At 41.0% G+C, this 16369-nt stretch overlaps 1 protein-coding gene across 6 annotated transcripts in view; it reads right to left on the bottom strand.

The window, feature by feature from the left end:
* Positions 1-16369, bottom strand: part of GRHL2 (grainyhead like transcription factor 2) — a 122937-nt gene that overhangs the window by 90824 nt on the left and 15744 nt on the right. For all 6 annotated transcript variants that reach the window (XM_024109428.3, XM_024109430.3, XM_065585968.1 and 3 more), the window contains exons 2-4: positions 5804-5993; positions 3471-3538; positions 1153-1543 (exon numbers count right to left, since the gene is read on the bottom strand). In XM_024109428.3, coding sequence (XP_023965196.1) covers positions 1153-1543; positions 3471-3538; positions 5804-5993 — 649 coding nt within the window. The remainder of the gene's footprint in view (positions 1-1152; positions 1544-3470; positions 3539-5803; positions 5994-16369) is intronic.

Genomic DNA, 16369 nt, shown 5'->3' with positions numbered 1-16369 from the left:
AGCAGTGCATAGCAGACAGAGCACACAGCAGTTCTTCCCTCCCTCCTGTCTTCAGCATTCCTCTGTACAAACACCGACCCACATAACCCACCTTCCCCCTACCTTTTGACTTCTACATTCCCTTGCACCCTCCTAATGCCACCCATTTCCCCCTCGTGCCCTTTTTGATGAGCAGATCTGGTGCAATAGATAGCTTTTGAAATGAACTATTTAGGATTAATGGTAATTTTTTGCCATTACTTTTCACAACTAAAAAATTTATCCCTCAACAGAGATTGATGCATAAACTCTTCCCCTTAAGACAGGGCCGGCTCTGGCTTTCTGGCCGCCCCAAGCAAAAAAAAACCAACAACCTGAGGCGCGGTGCAGGGGGACTCCCTGCCCTGCAGATGTGCCCCGGCTAGCGGGGAGAGGGGGAAGGAGCGGAGGGGAGAGAGAGAAGGGGGGCGGCCAGGGAGGGAGGGCTCCGTGCCGCTCCGGTCGGCTGGGAGGGAAGGACGCCACTGCCCCCTACAGGGCGGCTGGAGCGGAACAAAAAAAAAAAAGCGGCCGTGCCACCCTAGGATTGGGTGGAATGCCGCCTCCTACAAGCTGCCGCCCCAAGCACCAGCTTGCTCGGCTGGTGCCTGGAGCCGGCCACGCCTTAAGAGATGCTCATGAACAATTATCCACTTTCAAAATGGCTGCCATCTCCTATTGTTCTGAATAGAACTGAAGCTACAGCCTGCTTGCCCTCTTTCAAAATAAGCCATCCCTACCCCCTTTATTCTCACTGGGACTGAAGCCACAAGATGCCCTTTATTAAAATACCCATCACCTCTCATTGTTTCCAATAGATAAGAAGCCAAACTACCCTCTAGGACGATGGTGTTTTCTTATGCTGTCAGAAGGCAAAGAAGAACACTGTGAGGAGCAGCTGAATTTACTAAAGATGGTCATGGTCATTCACCTGCTCCTCTGTTGTGGAAAGAGCTAAAATATGCTGCTTGTGTTATTTATTAATTATTATTATTTATTATTATTGTAGTAGTAACTATGAACACCAGTCAAGGACCAAGCCCCCACTGTGCTCGGTGCTGTACAACACAGAGTCACACTGTATGATTCTTTTTAATGAGTTCCAAGATACTAGTTCATAAATGAAAAACTTACTTCTGTTCCCCCATCTTTGAAAGTGTCACTGTAAGTACTATCAGGAGTACTACGCTGGTCATCTTTGAGATAGTTTGTATGGGGGGCAATGTTGGGCACTTCATACTGAGTCTGTTCAAAGATAACCCCCCGATGCTCCTCATTTTCACCCCTAACATAATGCACTTGCGGGGCCATAAAAACTGGCGTGAACTCTTCTGCCTTTACCACAGTAACTCCAGTCACTGAGATTGGCGTTGGGCTCCCAGATACATTTGTGCTGTACTCCCTTTTGGAAGACTCCAGATGTTCTTGGTTTAAGGAGAGATTAACTGGTACTGTCTTCAGGACTTGAACTCTGTTCTCTCCTCCACTCAAATTACTCTGAGCTTCATTAGTACCAAGACAATTTCTGTGAAACAAACAAAAACCTGTGAATTGTCCTAATAGAAACTGGCATCAAATTTCCTCATTTAGGGAGTAAACTGATTGCTACAGAAGTCAGGAAGAAAATACACCCTCAGTGCAAAACTTTCTTCATGTATTGAGGACCAGGAGAGGTTATCTTCCTCTGAAACATCAGGTATTGGCCACTGCAGGAATTAGAATGCAGGACCCAGTGATCAAATGGTCTGATCTAGTATGACAAATCCTATGTGACCTATATTTCATTCTCCTTAGACTACTATTTGGATACATAGTTAATAGATCAATACAAAAGCCTATTGGCCAAAATAAACATCAAGGGTTTTACATGAAATAATATATATAACTGACAGTAAAACAATTTTCATGTGGTATGGAGAGAGTGAATTGTCAATAATGAGATTAATATTTTGCTATCTGCCCTTTCAGACAGCCACGGGGTGGTGACCATGTTTACTGATATAATTCCTGAAGATGTACTTCCAGGAATGCCATAACAGAGCAGGACAGTAATTGTTGCGGGTACACTGTAGCTTTCAGCAGCACCACCCTATCTCTAACTGAAGGTGCCCATGAAAACCCATGTCATGCACAGTCATCACACACATGAAATGGTTAATTCATAAAGCTTTCAGCTTTCAACAGCTGCTAAGTGTTTTGTTCTCATTTTCAATAACTAATGAGAGTTGCGCTGATGAGAAAATGGCTGCCAACTTGGCTTTCCGTTGGATGGATGTTTTGCGCTGATGAGAAAATGGCTGCCATCTTGGCTTTCCATTGGATGGATGTTTTGCCAATCCTGCTGTGGAATTTCTCTGGAGCCAGATGGAAGTGGAACTCTCTCTCCAGATGCTGACTGGAGTAGTTTCAGGTTATGTCTTCATTGTAAAAAGGTAGCTTTTTGTGCATCAAGATAGCTGGTTTTATGTAAATCATAGTGGAGACAAGGCACTGTTAGTTTTTACCTCAATGTAACTAGCTGAGCCAAACCCCACTTTGGGGCATAGCTATGACCTTGACTAACTAAGGTAAAAGTTACCTGTGCCTTCTCTCCACTAGGATTTTACATTGAGATAGCTAACTCGATGTACAAACATATCTATTTTTTGCAGTGAAGACATAGCCTCACTCTCTCCTGCTCATGAGTCTCAATAAAGTCAGTTGTTTTTTTCTTAACCTACCACACAGGACCCTTTAGCAACTTTGACTCCAGACACAGCAAAAGCTATGATCTTACAGGTGTGAGGGGAAGAAAATGTTTTACAGAAGGTAGTTTTAATGAAGAAGGTGTTATGTAAAGTTATTTGCTCCCTGACAGAGATGAGATTAGGCTAAGTATAACTATCTAAAAAGCAACAGAGGGTCCTGTGGCATGTTTAAGACTAACAGAAGTATTGGGAGCATAAGCTTTCGTGGGTAAGAACCTCACTTCTTGCATCTGAAGAAGTGAGGTTCTTACCCACGAAAGCTTATGCTCCCAATACTTCTGTTAGTCTTAAACGTGCCACAGGACCCTCTGTTGCTTTTTACAGATTCAGACTAACATGGCTACCCCTCTGATACTATAACTATCTAAATCAGTTTACTGAAGCCAAACTATTTAGCTTTTGTTACCAAAAAAAAAAAAAAAAAAAAGCAGTATTTCTAATGGCAATATTTTTTTCTGGTTTACTTTTTCAAATAACATGACAACTTCACTGGGATTCTTTATTACTTTGCAAATCACATTTTTAAAAAATCCCATTTAATTTTTTTAATATGTAGAGCTGTGTAATGATTGCTTCCCACATTAGACTTTGTTCTTTTATCTTGTAGAAGGAAGTCAGAAGCCATAACAATTCTTTTGATTCACATCTGATCAAAGTTTCTTTTAGCTGCAGTGTATTAATATATTATTTTAAATGATACTATACCTTTTATCTTGGTCTTCTTGACTGTCACTCACTTTGTTAACAGACAACAGCCTTTTATCTCTGGGAACCTGAGAAAAGCATCAGGCATTGGTCAGGCAAGTATAACACTTTGTATTTGCAACTTCAGGTTAATATAGTCAGGACCTGATTCTCTTCCTACTTGCAGAAATCACCTACTACAGAACAGGCCCAACAAGGAAAATAACAGAACACCACTGGCCATCATGTACAACCTCCAGCTAAAACCTCTCCAGCACATCATCAGTGATCTACAACCTATCCTGGAAAACGACCCCTCACTCTCACAGACCTTGGGAGGCAGGCCAGTCCTTGCTTACAGATGCCTCCCCTCCCCCCAACCTGAAGCAAATACACACCAACAACTACACACCACACCACAGAAACACTAACCCAGGACCAATCCCTATAACAAACCCCATTGCCCACTCTGTCCCCATATCTACTCTAGCGATACCATCATAGGACCCAACCACATCAGCCACACCATCAGAGGCTCATTCACCTGCACATCTACTAATGTGATATATGCCATCATGTGCCAGCAATGCCCCTCTGCCATGTAATTGGCCAAACCGGACAGTCTCTAAGTAAAAGAATAAATGGACACAAATTGGACATCAGGAATGGTAACATACACAAGCCAGGAGGTGAACACTTCAATCTCCCTGGACATTCAATATAAAAACTTCAAAAACACACTTCAAAGAGAAACTGCAGAGCTACGATTCATTTGCAAACTTAACACCATTAATTTGGGCTTGAATAGGGACTGGGAGTGGCTGGCTCACTGCAAAAGCAATTTTCCCTCTCTTTGTACTGACACCTCCTCACCAATTATTGGGAGTGGACCACATCCACCCTGACTGAATTGGCCTTGTCAACACTGGTTCTCCACTTGTAAGATAACTCCCTTCTCTTCATGTGCCACTGTATCTGTAATTTTCACTCCATGCATCTGAAGAAGTGTTTTTTACGCACGAAAGCTTATGCCCAAATAAATCTGTTAGTCTTTAAGGTGCCACTGGGCTCTTCATTGTTTTTGTGGATACAGACTAACACAGCTACCCCTCTGATCAATTTAGATAACTTTTTTTATACTTGCAAGAGATTTTAAATTGTTGAGGTGAATATTGTTTGATTTGTTAAAAACCAAATATGAAAAAGAAACCACATTGAAACACAGCTTGAATGTGAAAATGCACATTCATTGTAAAAGTAATGTAAAAAATGTCATCCAACACATGAGAGACATTGGGACCAAGACAATTTAAGGGAAACAACAAGAACTTCAGATTACACAAACGGGAATCAGCATTGAGTTTCATGCTTTAGAGCAGGGGACCATCACTGCAGGGGTTAAAATGGTAATTCTCACACAGGTACTGCATGGCAAAGTTGGTAAGAAGCATTCAATGGTTTTGCTTTGACTTCAGTCGTAGCCAGTAATCAGGGCCAGAGTCTTAGCAGCAGCCATACTTAGACATTATCAGAGATACGAGAACAAAGATGATGTCATGGTTAAGCTACTGGGCTGGGACTCAGTTTTCAAAACATGACTTTGTCACAGGCTTCCTATGTGAGTTTGATTAAATCCCTTAATCTTTCTGAGCCTCAGTTCCCTATCTGTAAACAGGGTAATACTACTTCCTTTCTTCTACCCTTTGTCTCTCTCATAGTCTATTTAGATTGTAAGCTCCTTGGGGCAGGGACTGATTCTTATTCTGTGTCTGTACAGCGCCTAGCACAATGGGGTCTGAGCCTAGAGGGGCCTCTAGGCACTACTTTAATACAAATAAATAACAACAACAATAACGAATGGAACTGCCATTAAGAGAGAAAGCCTAGTTAAAGAGTGGGCAAAAATAAAAAGTTTCAATTTAAGCAAAATGAGTCCTGATACCATAGAAAAACCTCCAGATGAGCATGGTCTCTGCTTTTTAAAGAATACTCCAGGCTTATAAACCAAAAGAAAACTTAATTATAGAAACTTAAAGAAAACTTAAAGAAAACTTAATTAATTATATCAGAGGCTTTTAGAAATGAAGAAAAGCAAGAATAGTGTGCTGAACAAAATAGTGGGTCCTGGGTTCTTTTAAGATTTGTAATTGTAGCTTTAATACCCAGTGGTAGCTAAATCAAAAGGCCTTTAAGTTGTCTTCTTGAAATGGAGAGGGAGTTTAATGCTAGTGTCCAGTGGGAAGAAACTTATTTGTAAATTGTTCTGCAGCATAATTTTCTCTCTTGATATGCCTTAAAATCAGACCCCTGCTAAATTTATCAGGGTTGGAAGATATATCAATCAAGTTACCTACTTTATAGTAATCATACAATAGGCCGAGAGCAGCAGCACTGTCCTCATCTCCATTTATGCTCATCATAGCCTTGGTAGCTGCTGTTAGGGGATTTTCCAGGTACGATTTCCAGGCTTCATCTTCACTTGTGTAGGCTCGTCTGGTATTGAATGGTGTCTCATTTGGTACTAAGGCCACAAGCCGTTTGTTACTGTAAAAACACAAGGCACACAATGGTAATTCACCAGAGATTTTTCCTTTCAGATCCACAAGCCACCTTACAATTTGCTATTGCATAATCTTTTCAAGAGAGGATGAGCAAAAAATAAGACAAAATGGAGTAAAATTGATCTAACAGTGTCAAGCAAAGACTTCGGTACTAAACTTGCTGTTAAAACATGCATCAATACTAGACAGAGACCCTCAAACCTTAACTATATGTATCTATGCATCCAGAAGATCAAACTGGTGTGCATCTGCACCCCAGTGATTTGTGTACATTGTTTTCCTCACACTGTACTATGTATATTGGTGTATCTGTTAAAATAATTTTCAAATTGTTGTAAAACAATAGGTATTATTTTTCCAGTTAAGAAACATGCCTGTTTTATAGCAGAACTATTTTTCTCCCTTCTTGTTTATTTGGAAGGTAATTTGACAGTGATTTCAGATTGCCTTTAAATAATTGGGGCATCTGTGGTCCAATGGGGTGGAAGTCAGGAGACCTGGATTCTATTCCCACCTCTGCCACTGACTTACTGTGGGCAAATCATTTAACCTCTCTGAGTCTCAGGCATTGTATATGCTGGGGACTTCTGCCTCCAATATAGCTGTAAACCCTTGGCATAGACAGGCAAAACCACTATAAACTATGATTTGCACAAGTGTAGTTTGCCCTTGCTTGAAACTGGGATACACTGAACCTGTGTGAATCGTGGCATTATAGTGGGTTTGCACACATACATCATGGGTTTGTATTGATACAACTACACTGATGGCTGACTACCAATAGCTGAAATCTCCATTGCAGACAAAGCCTCATTTACTGGAAATGGAAATAACAATGACCACCTTTATAATGTGCTTTGTGATCCAACAGATAAACAGCTATATAAATGCAAAGTATTATTACTACACAAAAAATCAGAAGTAACCCAGCACTGGGAGGGAAATGTTTTATCTGGATTGAAAGGCAGATAATCCCATTGTTCATTGGAAGCACTGAGTCAGTTTGATTGTTCAAACTATGCACCTGATGAAATCTTTTTTATACATTTCCTCTTCAAAAAATGAATCAGTTCTCCGAGGAACAATCAAATTGGGTAAAAATGACTTAGAATTGAATGTGCTTTCTTCATTTGCCAGCCTATTTACTTGACTAGCCTTTCTTGTGACTTTTTTTTTTTTTTAAATTCCTTACAATCGTTTACATTTATGTAAAAACTGCTCATTTTAGATTTGTTGGTTCGCCTCTAATTATTGTTGGGCTAATCCTACAGTTCTTAAGCAGGCAAAACTTTAATTGAAGTTAGTGGGACTTCTGTTAAAACAAACACTGTGCAATCTAGTTCTATATTTGAATTGAGAAATAGGAGACAATAAAGGTCAAACTGAATTCACAATCCAAATAAGTGCTTCCCTTACCTTTACTCTCCTGGAATATGCCCTGACCCACAATTTTCCAGTTACAGTGAACCCTACTGTAAATTTACTGATAAGCACAAACTTCACATTGAACGCTACTGATGGTTGAATGGGCTTTGCAAAGTGAATTTTCTTGTTGAATAATTAAGGGATTTTTGGGGGTAGAGATTATCATTTCTCCAGAACACAGCACTGTTTGCATGTTACTTCATTTAACAAGAAACAAAATAATCAGCCAGTACACGGATCAAAATTGTATGAGCTGCAGGAGAGAGCATTTCATAACTTCATTACACAAATAACCAGAATAATGATCTCTGATTATTTTTTTCCTTCTGGTTAAATATCTTGACTTTAAGATACTCCTTTCCTTTTTGCAGTGTCTTTCCACCATCATCTGGCCTTTTGCACTATTTTAGGGCTTCCCCCTCTCATTTCCATATCTATAATTGGGTACCTAAAGCCACAGTGAGGGAAACTAAAGCATTTATTTATAATAGAAGACAGTTGTAAGAAACTGCAAGGCCTGCTTTCCTTGTCAGCTTTGTATTGTTAGTGACGCTCAACTCAGGTTTGCAATAACCTCTTTCTTTGTGCTTAAGAGGTGATTGAAACCTTGTTCCCGCCCTGGAAGAGCCACTTCTCTCCAGCTAAGAGGTAATTATTCCCTTCGGATTCTTCTTTCCTGAACAAAGCTCTCCTTTAACTAAACACATGATGGTTTTATGACATGGGCAACTGCCCATTGTGAGCAGCACCAATACCACATACAGTCTCCTCTGTAGTGATCTTAGCTCATAATCAAAAACTACAAACATTCACTCTTCTGTCCCTTGGAGCTCTTGCATTTGACAATCATAACTGACTTCATAGAGTGAGTGCTACAGGCTTATCACAAGAATCACCTGTTTAAAATTGTAACAGGGCTTGTCTGGAGAAATGTTAGACACCCAAACCAGAAGGAATCAGCCTCTAAGCACTCAGTCCTTGATAGGATCAATCTTCAAGGGGTAAGAAAGGAGAGTTCCATAAGTTATACAGCTATCATTTTGGAGGGCACTCAGACACTAAGGCGATGAGTGTAATTGAATTGCCTGTCAATAATTAAATAGCCTGGGAGGTAAAAATTCATGGCAGCAGAGATCAGGAGATTAGGTTTTAGGGTCTTCCTTCAGATTGAACTAAACACATTTTCTCTAGATTCTATGTTTTCATATTTAAAAATAAAATGACTGTTTCCTCTGGTTATAGAGATGGCCTGCAGCATGTAAACAAAAGCACTGTCATTTTATGGAGCTTGAAAACAAACTGAAACAATAACACTAACAGAAATAAAAACTTCTCTACCCTGAGCCCGGCAGTCAGCTCACAGGGGGGTTAATGCGGAGATCTAATTATCACCAGTTAAGCATTGTGAAATCATTTCAACCAATTGATTGTTATCAGAAGAGCTAGTCATGGGCAGAATGCAGTATTAGCTCTAGTCTACACTATAGAGCAGGGGTAGGCAACCTATGACACATGTGCCAAAGGCGGCACGCGAGCTGATTTTCAGTGGCACTCACACTGCCCGGGTCCTGGCCACTGGTTGGGGGGCTCTGCATTTTAATTTAATTTTAAATGAAGCTTCTTAAACATTTTAAAAACCTTATTTACTTTACATACAACAATAGCTTAGTTCTATATTATAGACTTATAGAAAGAGACCTTCTAAAAATGTTTAAATATATTATTGGCACGCGAAACCTTAAATTAGAGTGAATAAATGAAGACTCGGCACAGCATTTCTGAAAGGTTGCCGACCCCTGTTATAGAGTTAGGTTGACATAAGGTTACATCAACCTAACTCTGTAAATGTCTACACTACAGGGTTGCTGCTGCCTTTGTAAGTCCCCCACTACACCAACCTAATAACTCCACCTCCACGAGAGGCATAGCGCTTAGGTCAATGTAGTTAGGGCAACAAAGTGTCTGTGTAGACACTGCATTGCTAACATTGCCTGTCAGCACTACGTGGAACTCACCAATTTTTTGATGGGGAGGAAGGATGGGAGTGAGGTGGAAGGAAGGGATACAAGCTTGTGAAGAACAGCAACACTATCACATTACTCATGGGTCAGGTTTAGTACAACAAAATGTTTACACATTGTAGCAAATTGGTCTCCATGATAGTATAAGCCTAGTCTGAGGCCTTGTCTACACAGGAAAGTTGCACAACTACAAACAAAGGTATGAATTTGAACCAATATACTTAAACTGGTGAAAACCCCTATTTGAAAACTCTTATTGTAAAGGTCAGTTTAGTTTAAGTAAACTTGGAACAGGTTTAAATTAAACTGAACTAGCACCTTCCCCTAAAGAACTCATTTTGAGATAGTAAGTATGGTTGCCAACCCTCCAGGATTGTCCTGGAGTCTCCATGAATTAAAGATTAATATTTAATTAAAGATTATGTCATGTGATGAAACCTCCAGGGACATGTCCAACCAAAATTGGCAATCCTAGTATGAGGCATTTGGAGTGGCGCAAGGCATTTTAATAGCAATAGCATCCCCTTTTCATTCATGTGTCTGCCTCTCTCCTGCTCCCATATTTGATTTCCTGTAAGCTACTCCCCAGAGCATGGCCACCTGCATTGGGCCCACATGGAGTTCACAAATACCATGAGATTCAGAATGTCCATAGAAACGTCACGTCACAATAACATAATTCCCCTGTTAAGCACCAAAAGCTAGGCACAGGTTGAAGAGATTGGAGCAAATGTGGAGGGTTCATTCTAGCCTGTCCCATCATTGGGGTGTCCAAGCCACACTTTGCCCTCTGACTCTCCAAGGAATGCACACATCCAACATGCTTCAGATAAAGTTCCCTCATTCCTGGGATCTGGTTTCTGAAACATTACAAGAACTAAACAGTTCATCTGGCCCTCCCAGGTACAAACCATTCCTTCCCTAATAGACAGGATTTCACAATCTCCTCTATCCCTCTAGGCTAAGTTCTTTCTGCACGTGGGTCACGCAAGGCACTTTTGCAGGCTCCTTCCCCAATTCCTGGCACCACTTGGCTCTACTCAAGCCCATTTGACACAATGCTGTTTATGACTCGTCTGCAGTACATTTTCCTTCCAGTTGTCAGAGCTGTGAATATGCTTTTCTGGTCTTCTTTGAGGGGTATCAGAACATTGGTCTGAGGTGGTTGGGTGTGTTGGTAAAGAAGAAAAGGTTGCCAATAGGTGTTCTCCGGCCACTGGTTGCACTGGCAGAGCAGAAAAGGCTGTAATCAGGGGGGTTTAAATAATTGATTGAAATGACAAGGAAGAAAGTATTGTGATGCACACTATCTATGTCTATGCACTGTTCCTTTGCTTTCACTTTTGGCTGTACATCTGGACAGAGTTTAGTTCCTTTTCTTTTTTCTTGTTTTAGCCACTGATACAGCTATATCAGTACATGGTGCACTGCTATCTACTCCTATTAATGTAGGCCAAGTGAACAGGTGTAAACCGGGACTGACTTGCATTGGTGCATCTTGCTCCAGGACCCTGCAGTCTTCTCCATGTCAGCTGTACTGGAGCAAGTCACCATTTTCATTAATGTGCTTCCTTTACACCAGGAAGCTACATCAAATGGTTAACCACCAGGCCTTTGAGTGTGGTTGGCTCGACGGGTTTCTGCTGCTCTAGGCAAACAGCAAATGTCCAACTCCTCTAGATTGAAGACACACACAGACACAAATAGTTAGTGGACATTTTGTTGCTCCAGGCAGCCACCTATTCTGTCTGTACCAGAGAGAGAGGCCCAACTTCATGTGATTCTCCATCACTGTATGGAGATTCTCCATCTTGAACTTTCTTACCCCTTGGAGCTATTGTGTGGTCTGAATGAGTTTTGACTTATTCAGTGGGGTTTTGGTTGGCAAGTTGTTGGGCCTCTTAACATTGCCTATGTTTCCTGGCTATGGGTTTTGGTAGCCTCACGCTTGATTTTTATGACTAATGAAGATAATGACTTTGCTTAGGGCTTGTCTACATCTGAAATGTATAGCAGGTTAATTGGAGTTATGTCGCATTAAAGTACCTTGCATCCACAAACAAGATTATTTTGTTGTTGCGAATCACCTGCTGTTTCAATGTGTGCTATTAAGCCTATTTTGGAAGCAGATTTACTGAGATGCGAGATGAATTTACCCACAGCAAAGTAGGTGTGGCTGAATCCCCATCCCTAAGGAACTGTTGCTCATCTGCCATACTGGCGTGTCCTTTGCATCAATTAAAAAATAAAAACAAAACAAAAAACACAACAAGCACTTAAGCTTTCTGTGTCCTGTCCACCCCCTCAACCTCCCCACTGCAGTGTGTATTGCTCTCTTTCCTGCCTGGTCTTCCTTCTTCCTCCACCCCAATCAGGATGAATATAGGCAAACAACACAGGAATGCAGGGGCAAGATTAGAAAGGCAAAGGCACAAAATGAGCTTAAACTGGCTACAGGAATAAAGGGAAACAAGAAGACTTTTTATCAATACATTAGAAGCAAGAGGAAGACCAAGGACAGGGTAGGCCCACTGCTCAGTGAGGAGGGAGATACAGTAACAGGAAACTTGGAAATGGCAGAGATGCTTAATGACTTCTTTGTTTCGGTCTTCACTGAGAAGTCTGAAGGAATGACTAACTTAGTGAATGCTAATGGGAAGGGGGTAGGTTTAGAAGATAAAATAAAAAAAGAACAAGTTAAAAATCACTTATAAAAGTTAGATGCCTGCAAGTCACCAGGGCCTGATGAAATACATCCTAGAATACTCAAGGAGCTAATAGAGGAGGTATCTGAGCCTCTATCTATTATCTTTGGAAAATCATGGGAGACAAGAGAGATTCCAGAAGACTGGAAAAGGGCAAATATAGTGCCCATCTATAAAAAGGGAAATAAAAACAACCCAGGAAACTACAGACCAGTTAGTTTTAACATCTGTGCCAGGGAAGATAATGGAGCAAGTAATTAAGGAAATCATCTGCAAGGTGGTAAGGTGATAGGGAATAGTCAGCATGGATTTGTAAAGAACAAATCATGTCAAACCAATCTGATAGCTTTCTTTGATAGGATAACGAGGCTTGTGGATAAGGGAGAAGCAGTGGATGTGGTATACCTAGACTTTAGTAAGGCATTTGATACGGTCTCGCATGATATTCTTATCGACAAACTAGGCAAATACAACTTAGATGGGGCTACTATATGGTGGGTGCATAACTGGCTGGATAACCGTACTCAGAGAGTTGTTATTAATGGTTCCCAATCCTGCTGGAAAGATATAACAAGTGAGGTTCCGCAGAGGTCTGTTTTGGGACCGGCTCTGTTCAATATCTTCATCAACGACTTAGTTATTGGCATACAAAGTACGCTTATTAAGTTTGCAGATGATACCAAACTGGGAGGGATTGCAATTTATTTGGAGAATAGGGTCATAATTCAAAATAATCTGGACAAATTGGAGAAATGGTCTGAGGTAAACAGGATGAAGTTTAACAAAGACAAATGCAAAGTGCTCCACTTAGGAAGGAACAATCAGTTTCACACATACAGAATGGGAAGAGACTGTCTAGGAAGGAGTACGGCAGAAAGGGATCTAGGGGTTATAGTGAACCACAAGCTAAATATGAGTCAACGGTGTGATGCTGTTGCAAAAAAAGCAAACATGATTCTGGGATGCATTAAAAGGTGTGTTGTGAGCAAGACACAAGTCATTCTTCCGCTCTACTCTGTGCTGGTTAGGCCTCAACTGGAGTATTGTGTCCAGTTCTGGGCTCCGCATTTCAAGAAAGATGTGGAGAGGGTCCAGAGAAGAGCAACAAGAATGAGTAAAGGTCTTGAGAACATGACCTATGAAGGAAGGCTGAAAGAATTGGGTTTGTTTAGTTTGGAAAAGAGAAGACTGAGAGGGGACATGATAGCAGTTTTCAGGTATCTAAAAGGGTGTCATAAGAAGAAGGGAGAAAACTTGTTCACCTTAGCCTCTAAGGATAGAACCAGAAGCAATGGGTTTAAGCTGCAGCAAGGGAGGTCTAGGTTGGACATTAGGAAAAAGTTCCTAACTGTCAGGGTGGTTAAACACTGAAATAAACTGCCTAGGAAGGTTGTGGAATCTCCATCTCTGGAGATATTTAAGAGTAGGTTAGATAAATGTCTATCCGGGATGGTCTAGACAGTATTTGGTCCTGCCATGAGGGCAGGGGACTGGACTCGATGACCTCTCGAGGTCCCTTCCAGTCCTAGAATCTATGAATAACCCCCCTTCCAAGCCAAGATGGTGGCATTGCATGGGTTAAAAAGCAGATGGTGTAAAGTAAAAGCATTTTTATTGTAGTGGCCGACACAGAAAAGAAAAACACCAGAATCATGTATCTTGCTCACAGTTTCGTTAATGCCCTCAGCTTTTAGCCAATGCGCGGTATTCTGAGGTAAATCAGAAAAGTAACGGGACATAAACATTTCCAAAAATAAAATTATTGTTAGGCACTGTAAGGATTTCAGCTCTCTTTGGGCTACTGCAGCATTCTATTTATTTTACAGGGCACTTTGTGCTGTTTCATGGGTGTTTTAAAAACAGAACCTAAACCAAAGATATTATTCTGCTTTGGCAAGAAGATTGCACAGCAATGCAGCTCTTCTCTCACTGCCCACAGTTTGTGGTTCCTTATTCTATGTACCCCAGCTCTGTGGGCACCATCCTGATAAACAGCAGCACAGCCTATTTTTTTGCTTTGCCAATGGTCTTTTTGAACAGAATCCTTCTCTGCCTTTTGGTGACATGCCTCAGAGTAACATCCTCCAAAGTAAGGACAGCCTGCAGAGATGCACATGTAATTACTACCCTGCCTCTTCTGCACCATCTTTAGATAGCCCCCACCCCAACACCCACAGCCCACCATGTATTTATTACCCCTTTCCCCAAGTTGGCTAAACAAATCACCCCCCTCAAATCACAGGTGAAGATGTCCTGTTAAAACAGAGAAGATTGTGAAGACATCCTACCATCTCCAAGCTCACCCAAGACTGGGAAGAGATTCAGGAATAGAATTCCAAAATTAAGGAAAAAGCAACATTTGGTTACTGTTGGCATGGAGACTTCAATTTGAACAGTAACTAGTTGTCCTTTCTCTCTCTCTCTCTCTCTCTCTCTCTCTCTCTCTCTCTCTTTCTCTCTTTTTTGGCTATCGCAGCAGACACCTTATAATGAGCAGGGATAGGGTGCTAACACTGCATGAACATCTGTCCAATCTGCATAGGAGGAAGAGGAGCTCAAGAGATGACATGGCATGATATGTTCAAAGAACATCCCGAGAGAGATAAATGACAGAGGAGTGGAGGGAAGGGTTCCTGCAGCATGACAGAAAAGGAGAAAGAAAAGGACAGGGACATGGCTAGGTACATATATACACAGCTGCTGCAGATGATGGAAAGGCAAACAACTGTCCTGTAGACTAGAGCATAGGGGCTCTTTGGTCAAGGCCTATGCCCTAGCCTATGCACCTGTGCAGCCCTCTACCTCTGAAACTCCACATTTTGGGGGACACCATTCACTGCAACAATGCCAGGAAAGAGTTCTCGTTCTAGGCAGTCTATGGCACAAGATAAAGAAAATCATGTTCCGTGAGCCACAGGGAGATTCCCTTCTACCATCATCCCATATTCCAAGATGCAGAGAGCAGTATTGAGTGCCCTACGTACATACATTTATGACTTTGAAAGCATAAACTTATTTGCACACTATACTTTATAACTTAAATGTTTTAAAGTGTTTTTCAATTTACACAATCTTATGAATGTTGAATACTTTTTTACTGATCACAACTTTCAAATTGGTGTACTGTATTTGTTATTTATTTTAAAATTATTGAAAATGTCTTTGCATGGTTTTTCATCTAGAACAATTCATGAAAATGCATATGTCCATTAACCTAATTCATAAGAATGCCTACCTTCACATGCACTATAATACAATCCATCCATACGCTATGTTAAAAATCCCCACATAGACTATACTAGAATCCCTATATGCAGAATGTCAAAAGCTAACAGCACTGTACGTACACATTAATACAAGCACAGTGATCCTGATTTAAGCTGTATACATAAGAATGGCCATACTGGGTCAGACCAAGGGTCCATCTAGCCCAGTATCCTTGCTTCCAACAGTGGCCAATGTTAGCTGCTACAGAGGGTATGAACAGAACAGGTAATCATCAAGTGATCCATCCCCTGTCACCCATTCCCAGTGTCTGGCAAACAGAGGGTAGGGACACAATCCTTGTCCATCCTGGCTAATAGCCATTCATGAACCTATCCTCCATGAACTTATCTAGTTCTTTTTGAACCCTGTTATAGTCTTGGCCTTCACAACATCTTCTGGGTAGAGTTCCATACGTTGACTGTGTGCTGTGTGAAGAAATACTTCCTTTTGTTTGTTTTAAACCTGCTGCCTATTAATTTCATTTGGTGACTCCTAGTTCTTGTGTTATGAGGAATAAATAACACTTCCTTATTTATTTTCTCCATCCAGTCATGGTTTTATAGATCTCTATAATACCCCCATTAGTTGTCTCTTTTCTAAGCCGGAAAGTCCCAGTCTTATTAATCTCTCCTCATATGGAAGCTGTTCCATACCCCTAATCATTTTTGTTGCCCTTTTCTGAACCTTTTCCAATTCCAATATATCCTTTTTGAGATGGGGTAACCAGATCTGCACACAGCACTCTAGATGTGGGCGTACCATGGATTTATATAGAGGCAATATGATATACAAAAGCATATACATTGTTCACAAGTGACCCCTAGCCTCATAGTAGGAACATAACACATCTGAACTGTGCCCCTCAGTAAGCTGCAGCATTTCACAGAGGCATCTTCTCTGGCTGTTGAAAATGTTAATCAAGTATGCCAACCTCCTCCTCC

This window comes from Chrysemys picta, chromosome 2, assembly GCF_011386835.1.
Source record: "Chrysemys picta bellii isolate R12L10 chromosome 2, ASM1138683v2, whole genome shotgun sequence".
Lineage (NCBI taxonomy): Eukaryota > Metazoa > Chordata > Testudines > Emydidae > Chrysemys > Chrysemys picta.
This window is presented reverse-complemented; position numbering and strand designations above follow the sequence as displayed.